At 37.3% G+C, this 8,883-nt stretch overlaps 1 protein-coding gene and 1 pseudogene across 2 annotated transcripts; one reads left to right on the forward strand and one right to left on the reverse strand.

Moving 5' to 3' along the window:
- Nucleotides 1–1,123: 1,123 nt before the first annotated feature.
- Nucleotides 1,124–3,790, reverse strand: LOC148876785 (uncharacterized). 2 transcript variants are annotated; one of them, XM_088970132.1, is made up of 2 exons: nucleotides 2,450–3,790; nucleotides 1,124–1,761 (listed from the first exon to the last, which is right to left on the reverse strand). In XM_088970132.1, the coding sequence occupies exons 1-2, from the start codon at nucleotides 3,119–3,121 to the stop codon at nucleotides 1,747–1,749; spliced, it is 687 nt and encodes a 228-aa protein (XP_088826258.1). In that variant the 5' UTR covers nucleotides 3,122–3,790; the 3' UTR covers nucleotides 1,124–1,746. The 2 variants fall into 2 exon arrangements, with proteins under 2 accessions (XP_088826258.1, XP_088826255.1); XM_088970129.1 differs by having other exon boundaries at nucleotides 1,124–3,790.
- A 3,820-nt stretch (nucleotides 3,791–7,610) lies between these two features.
- LOC148876786 (dehydration-responsive element-binding protein 2A-like) lies at nucleotides 7,611–8,392 on the forward strand (annotated as a pseudogene).
- The last annotated feature ends 491 nt before the right edge of the window (nucleotides 8,393–8,883 follow it).

The raw sequence follows: 8,883 nt of genomic DNA on the forward strand, positions 1-8,883 counted from the left end.
AATTTTGTTTAGATAATATATTTTACTTGAAAATTTTATTTAAAAATCGAATCAACCTATTTCACCAAAGAATGGGACACATCACATTAAAAATCTTTATATTTAAATTAAAAAATTAAATCATACACATTAATATAAGTTTCACATTAATTTGAGGTGAGATAAAATCCCACTTGCACCAGAGTTGGGGATGGACTACGCAGTTGTGTAGCCCCAAAGAGTACACAAATAGTTGCTACTTCACGTGGTAGAAGAAAGTCAGATACTAGAAATAAGCATTGAATAAAATCAGAAATCCGAAGAGGGACAAGCTAAAGAGGCACACGTCCACTGGGCGAAGTAAGAATCGAGTATTCCTCTGTGTATTTGTAAGCCAACCGGCCCAACCCAACAGCTATACCGATTGCCACGTCTATTTGTACTTAAAACCGCACCGTTTGTATGTAATATGGTCCACCGACACACGAACAAATCTGTCGGCAAGAATTTCATGACCAAACTACCCTTAATTTCTAAATTATTTTCCTTCTGTTTTTCCCTTTGTCCATGGCTAAATGGCTAATAGGCCTAATATCTTCGAACACATGCTTCCATATTGTTCTCCATTCTCAAAAAAACAAAAAAAAAAAAAAAAGAAATCACAGAAAGATTGATAGATAGCCTTAATCCGACATTTTGTCGCATACTATCTCACCCACGCTAGTCATTAATCAATCGCATTCTTCTCGGTATTGGCGTCTTATTATCTTCCGTACTATCAGTATAAGATATTCACAATATAAGGTCGGGATGTATTGTGTGGGGCATTGTGAGGCGCCTCTTTGTGAAGGGCTGATATGAGTTTAAGAAAAAGGTAAGAAAATTTTTACAAAATCTGAATAGATTTTTTTACCTTTTCCTACCTTTTCCTATCTTTTTCTTCTTTTTCCTTCAAACCAAACATAACCTAAGCCTAAGGGTATTTAATCTATTAATCGGACTGGAGTAAGCTTCATGCGGATCTGGATCTGGATCTGGACATTGGAGTGGGACCCCCAGCCCCAACCACAGGCTCACTCACTTAAGATTCTCTTCTAAGTTCTAACAAATGAAAAAACCAATCAACCATCCAAAACTCGAGAGATTTGAGGCTGATAGCTCTGGCAGCCATTGTGTTCATGAATTCCTTCATCATTATTTATCTTTCGCCAATTCAAATACAGAAACAGTAAATTATAGCAAAACTATATGAAAAAAGTATAAAGAAGGAAAAGGAACGAGATTCTCTCGCCTGTTCATTGTCCTAAAACCCGAAGAACCTCAGTAGAAACAGAAAGAAAAAAAAAGGGAGAGGAAGAGGAATAAGGAAGGAATTAAGAACGAAAGAGAGGAGAGATTTATGATTTATCATTTAGCTCTTCTTTCCCTCCTCACCGCTGTCCTGTAGATAAGCCTTCTTTCTCCTCTCAGCTCTCGTGCATAGGCATATCAGGAGAAAACACGTGGCGTATATCCCGTGGACTTTCCAATTCGTCTTGGGCGGTTGATGCAGCACGGCTCTGTGAAACACTCTCGCGTAATAATGCAAGCCCACTGTAAAGCCCACGATCGTCTGCCCCAGGCCCAACAACTTCGACCCCAATCCAGTCTCCGTCGAGAACACCACTACCAGGTACATGAGCAGCAACAGCAGGTATATGACGTACCCCAGCGTCTGCAATACCTGTAACCAAACGTAACTCGACTGCGACGTCGAGTAGAAGAACTTCAATGGCTCCAATCCTGTCACCAACGATGAGAATGCGAGGATTGAGAAGTAGATTGACAGGTAGATTTGAATGAATAGTAGGATTTGTTGAAGGGAGAAATAAGCTTTGATTCGGTTGAAGATGAGAGTGACGAGGAGGAGAGGGGCCAGAATGAAGATGCAAGAGATTATCGAAGCTATGGTGGGTGCGTATTTGCTGCCTACTAAGGGCTTGAACCCTTCCGTGATTTCTTTGTTGGCCTTGTTGAGATAAACCTTGGAGGTTGTTGAGATTCTCTCGAGGTCTGGGATGAATGTCTGATGAAATTTGGAGGGGAGATCTCTGAATTCCGCTACTAAGTCGTCCTCGTCGTCTTGATCCATCCAGTTGGGATGGTTGGGTTTCTTGGTCTTTTCTTGTTTGGCTTTTTGCTCTGCGAGCTGACTCTTGTCTGAGGTTTTGGATTTGAGCTCAATTGATTTCTTGGCAGTGGTTTTTTGTGACGGTTTGGTGACAGTGGCTGTTTTGTTTTTGGGTGTGCTGGGTTCCAGTAGATCTGGGGATTTCTTGATGGAAATTGGATTGGATTTGGTGGAATTTGAGCTCTTTGAGGTGGAGTTGAGCTTCTTGAGTTGCGTCTTGGGGAGGATTGTTCCAGAACCAGAAGAAGTTGTTGCCTTTTTTGTTGAATTGGTGGTTGGTTTGACGAGCTTTGTTGTTACCTTTGTTGAATCGGTGGCCGGTTTGATGAGCTTGGTTTGGTTTTTGTTCGACAGGCTGACTTTCTTCTTTAGCAGGTCTTCTTCCTCCGTGGCTTTGGTTGATTTCTTCTTGGGCTGGTCTTCCTCCCCCGTGGATTTGGTTGATTTCTTCTTGGGATTCTCTTCCTCGTCTCCCTCTACGAGCTTCGTTGGGCTTTTGGTAGATTTCTTCTTTGGCTGCTCTTCTGCGTCCTCCTCTGCGAGCTTGGTCTGGCTTTTGGTGGATTTCTTCTTTGGCAGCTCTTCCTCTTCCATCTCAATGAGCTTGGCTTGGCTTTTGCTGGTCTTCTTCTTTGGCTGCTCTTCCTCATCTGTCTCGATGAGCTTGGTTTGGGTTTTGGTGGATTTCTTCTTTGGTTCATCTCCTCCCTCCATCTCAATGAGCTTGGTTTGGGTTTTGGCCAACTTCTTCTTAGGCTGGTTTTCCTCTTCCTTCTCAATGAGCTTAGTTGATTTCTTCTTTGGCAGATCTTGTAGGCCTTCCTCCTCTATCTCTAACATTCTCCTATCGACAAACTGCTTCTTTTGGGGTTGAATTTCTGATACGGCAGAAACGAGAAAGGAAGAAAAGAGAAGGGAAACAAGATACAGAAGAAGTAATCTTCTGAAACTCAAGTCCTGGGGTGAAGCCATTTTGGAAACTGGTTTTGTTTCTGAGGTCTAATGGATTGTAAGCCGATAGATACAATTGGATCTAGGCTTTTGGTATGGCGAGAGAGAGAGAGAGAGAGAGAGAGAGCTTTAAATCCAAAACGAAGGTGATTAACGAAAGGGAAGATCTAATGGCAAAGATATTCACCATAAAAAAAATGGCAAAGCAAGTATACTTTTCGACAGGAGAAGAGAAAGATGAGTCGAGTCACATGGTGCAAGTCGACAAAGAAGGGTATTGACGCGGTTTAACCGGTCCGGCTGTAGCTATTGCCCTACTACTACAGTACTCTCACTCTCACTTTTCCAAATCACTCTTAAGTCTTAAATTCTTAATAAACAAAGCAAGTCTAATATTTTTCTTCTTAAGTGGGACCCTTATCATTATCATAATCTGATTTTTTGACTCCTCTTGATCGGAACTGCGAAGCCATGATGGCCGCAAGATCAGTGATTTTGGTTGACCCATTCTAGGATTTTCTGATCTGGTCTGAGAAATCTTAATTTATATCTCCTGTATTTAACCTACAGTACTTGATTCAAACCCTCTTGGAACTTCCGGTTGCAAGTTAAACAGAAAGGGGGCTTCTGGTCTATAATTAATCTATTGATCTGGTAGTAGTAATGGAGTGAGAACTATTGGTTATTGGTTAACTCTAGCGGCTACTATTTTATTTTGTTTTCACATTTAGAAAGTATATTCTATTAATTGTAAGGTAGTTCATACTCATACTAATACCATACCACATGTGACATGACTACTGTTATAAATGCTATCGATATCTACGTAAGAGGGCTCTCACGTAGGGTGGATTCGAGCTGAATCGAGTTAAATAGTTAGTTATTTAAGTTCGGCTTGTTAAGGTAATATAAGGTTTGAGTTTGAATTCGAGTTTGGTTTGAGCTAGAACCTTAAATTCGAGTTCGTCTTGAGTTAAAAGTTCGTAAGTTTGAGTTCAGTTCAGTTCGAGTTTGATTTGAGAAAAATGTTTTATAAAAATAAATATATAAAATATTTTTATTTGATATTTTTAAAAATAAGAATTATAATAATTAAATATTATTATATATAAAAACAATATATTATTATTATTATTATTATTATTATTATTATTATTATATGTAGCTATTCAAGCCGACTTGCAAGCCTTACGAGCTGAGCTTTATTAGGCTCGAGCTCTGCTTGATTAATAAACAAGCATATAAATTGGGCTCGAGCTCGACTCAAATCTCAGTTAAAACAGAATTGAGCCGAGCTCGAGTAGCTCGTGAAAAGCTCAGCTCATGGCCAACCCTACACGAGGTTGCTCAAACAAGTACCTTTGCTCTCTTCCTTGTCACATGTGTGATATTATTTTATTTAAATTATAAAAGTAACCCTTAATGTTGATATTGCCACATATAGAGCTATTAAATTCTTTTTCATTATTCCCTATTTGCAAAGAAATTTATAATTAACAAATGGAGACAATATTAGTCATTTATCATGTTATTAATGTGTTTGTCTAGAGAGATTTTATTCCTCTAACTTGAACTATTTTCTTCTACCCAATTTTCTCTCTATTTTTTTTTTTCTCCTACCCTCATCGTTTCTCTAAACCCAAATTGGTAAGCCCCTATATTTCACTTTATATTTAATTCCTTCCTTATTGGCTGCCAACACACATGCTTTTGTAAATGAACCGTTACAAGTTGATATGTTTAGCTTGTAAATTCTCTCAAATGAATTCCTTCTAGGGATTTTTCCAAAGCCAAGCGAATATTTATGAGTAATTAATTTGTTTGTTTGTAGATTATTGGTTAACCTCACAATCACTTCTCTCCAATTTCTCAATTATGTGCTCCATACAATAAGGGTTTAATTTTCAACTTTTCATGGTAGAATATTCTTAGATCTATCCTAACCTAATTTTTGTACATTTTACATATTCTCAACTTCTTCTCATTTTCTCAGTGTTTAAATTTGGGGAATGGCTGGTACAAGTATATAATTTTAACACCTTTTTAAATCTAAGTAATGGCTGCCTAAACCCTATAATGCCGATTTAATGGCCTCCTAACCATCCAAATCCTCCAATGCTGATTCAATTGCCACTAATAAGGAGACCTAGCTCGTCACTTTGTTATGGTTGATATTCATAATATTTTTCTTATTTATAAAATTTATCCCACATCCTCAAACTCTCTTATTTAAGGATGCAAATGGACCGGATCGGATTTGAATCAGGGTATATTTGAATTCAATCTAACACTATTTATGTCAGATCCGATTCGATCCGAAAATCTGCTTGGATCTAATAGGACTTGATTTGAATTAGAATCCTATCGTAAGTCAAACCTTTGGATCTGATTTGGCCCGACTTGTTTTCTTTAAAAATTAACAAAATATTAAAAGAAAAATAAAATATAGTAATTTAAATAAAGTAAAAACAAAAAATACAAGTATTTTTTAATTATTTTCATCATATAGATACATCTTTTTTATACAAAAATAAATAATATAAAAAATTTATAAAAATATATTTATAAATAAATAAATAACACATATATATGTATTATATATATTTATAAATACATAATATATATTGGATTGGATAGGGGGTGATCCAAATCTGAATCCAATTTCTGGCCGAACCCTATTATCCGATCCGATATGAAGATCCAAACAAGGGTGACCCGAATTTGACCAAATAGGATAGGATCTTGGATCAAATTGGATCATGATCCCATCCATTTGAACCCATACTCTTACTTAATTGGGCCAAGTAGTTTTATTCTTAATACTTTAATTACTTATTCTATAAGTATTTTGATTTCACCTGATTCAACTATCATCAATTTCTACATGCTCCCGTGCATTGCACGGACTTCTCGCTAGAACACTTATACGTTATGTTAACACAAGTGGGGCCCAGTTTGGGTCCAACCCTAAACTCCTGATAAAATTTGCCATGACTCTCTAAAACCTTTATGCAGTTCCATGTCAGTTAGTTTTATTGATTATTAATAGAAAGGGAAAATTCCTGGTTAGTACCCTGTACTTTGGGCCTAGTGCCACTTTGGTCCCCAAACTTTAAAATGCGATAATTCAATGTCTAAACTTTTAAAATGTGATAATCCAGTACTTGTCGTTAGCTAGTTGTTAACCGATCGTTAAGTAGCATTTCAAAAAGACACAAATTCCCTTTAAGTATTATTTAATTTTCTTTATCAACCATCTAAACGTTGACAAAAAATTAGCAGTCCCAAATCATTATGTTTTCCATTCAAGAAAGTTGGGGTTACATTTGATTGTGCATTCTAGTGACCCCAACTTTCTTGAATAGAAGAGGCAAGGATTTGAGACTGTTAATTTTTTGTCAATGTTTGGATGGTTGATAAAGAAAGTTAGATGACACTCGAAGGGCATTTGTGTCGTTTTCAAATGCCACTTAAGGGCTGATTAACAACTAGTTAACAACATGTACTAGATTGTCATGTTTTGAATGTTTAGGTATTAAATTGTTGCATTTTAAAGTTCGGGGACCAAAGTGGCACTAGGCCCAAAGTACAGGGTACTAATCGAGAATTTTCCCTAATTGAAATTGTCTATACAAGCATTTGAATATTTTTTACTTGATCATATTATCTTTGAATGGTATGCCAAACTTATTAAAATATATATTTTAAATATATGTGGGTTGGGCTTAATGTGGGCCCGAACTCAAGTTAAGGATACTTTTATTATAAAAAAATTTAATAAAGGTGATTGGCCATTCAGGATAGTTAGATGAAAATAAAACTCACTATTTGGTTGCAATGTAAATAAATTTGCACTAATGCAAAATCATGGCAGTGCAAATGATTTGAGTGTAAATTTTGACCCATTTTTATTTCAAATTTTAACTTATTTTGTTTGATTGCAGCACACGTGAAGTAAATTAAGACATGAAGTAGAATAAAGTAAAATGTAAAACAAAATTAAATGAGAATTTGCATTTTTTTTCGTTTGCACTCATATATATTACACTAATGCAAATAAAATTGCACTTCAACCAAACACAGACAGAGGCTTTAAAAAATCATGATGAATTAAGAGAAATGTGAGAAAAATCATTGTCAATTTTAGATAATATAAAGGGTAAATCTCTTATACTACCTTATTGTTCATGAAATTGACAAACTGTACCCTTAATGTTTAGATATTGTCTTATGCTACCCTTAAGTTTTTTGACAATTGTCTATTACCTTCTTATTGTTAATTTTTCGTCATACTCCATTCAAATGTGAAATCACGTGAATATTAATTATTTTAAAATTTCTAAAATACCCTTATTGTTCACCATCACTGTTGGAAGTTGCAGTGGTGACGGTGATTTTGACATAATCGTTACAGGTGATGGCGACCACTGCAACTTCCGAATGGAACTCTCCTCTTAACGATGATGGTGGTTGGGAGAACTATTGTTGAGGCAGAAAACAAGTGATTCCCATGGAGTCGGCTTTGCCTAATTACAAAGGCGTCAGGCAGCGAACATGGGGAAAGTGGGTCGCCGAGATTCGAGAACCGAATAGAGGAAATCGGCTTTGGCTGGGAACCTTCTCCACCGCTCTTGAAGCTACTTTTGCTTACGAGTTACGGTGAGGCTACCAAAGCCATGTATGGTCGTTGTGTACGTCTCAACTTTCCTGTAAGCTGTGCATCGATGGAATCTTCATACTCAACTACCGCACTTCATCCAACTATTCTGAAGTTTGCTTAGATGAGGAATTGAAGGTGAATCTCCCAAGGGTAGAACCTAAGCTAGAGCAGTGTGAGTCGGGGACTTACAGTCAGCCTTGTATTGCAATGGAAGCAGCTGCACCAGCACCAATGAATATAGTTAAGCAAGAGTCGAAGGAAGAGCAGCCTGTGGAATCCATGAATCCTGATCAGTTAAGAGGGTACAGGATCACCCAAGGACCAATAGATTCTGGTCACTTGACTCAGTTCAGTGAGAGTGGATTCAATCATTTTGATGATGTCAGAACTTTTCATTAGAAGAACTGTTTAATATGGAGGAGCTATTGGGAATGCTGGGTCCCAATACTCCTGGGCTAGGACTGAAGAATGAGTACGATCAGTTAGGTGGCTCTGATCAATTGCAGTGTGGTAGTCCATCAGATTTATCGTATCAGCTACTGAATCCCATTGAACAGGAGGGAGATGACGGGTATGGGCTATACTTGTATGACTAGCAAGGATTGCTTCAATTGGGTTTTCCTGATTTGTAGTTTTATGTAGTTTCTTAGAGGACTGAACTGATTCTAAGGGAGTAAGGGGGGGACTCTGCTTCAACTTTTAAACTGTACTGAGTCCAGGTGGTATATATTTTCTTTTTGGATCTTCTGCCAACTGTTGGAGCTGAAGGATGTAAGCCGACTAAGCTTGTTCGGGTGTAAGCAGGGATGCAGAGCTTATTGTTTATGGTAGCGGAAGAGACGGACGTCGTGAGATGACAACGCAAAGCGGAACATACAACAACACTGAGGAATGAGAGATCCATCATATGGATGGCCGAACCCTGAAAGAAAGTTGGGCAAAATTTAAAAAATTTCTCTCTCTCCCATTTGGGAATCATATTCCCTATTTTAGAAAATTGCATTTTCAAGGATCAATCTTGAACCCAAAATTGGACCAGATCTGAAACCATTAGGAAGTGAGGGATATACCTGATACGAAGTAATAGTAATTAAACACTGCCTGACGAGAGATGGCTTTTTCC

This window comes from Nelumbo lutea, chromosome 1, assembly GCF_056320005.1.
Source record: "Nelumbo lutea isolate HS-2025 chromosome 1, American lotus-T2T, whole genome shotgun sequence".
In the NCBI taxonomy this organism is placed as follows: Eukaryota; Viridiplantae; Streptophyta; class Magnoliopsida; order Proteales; family Nelumbonaceae; genus Nelumbo; species Nelumbo lutea.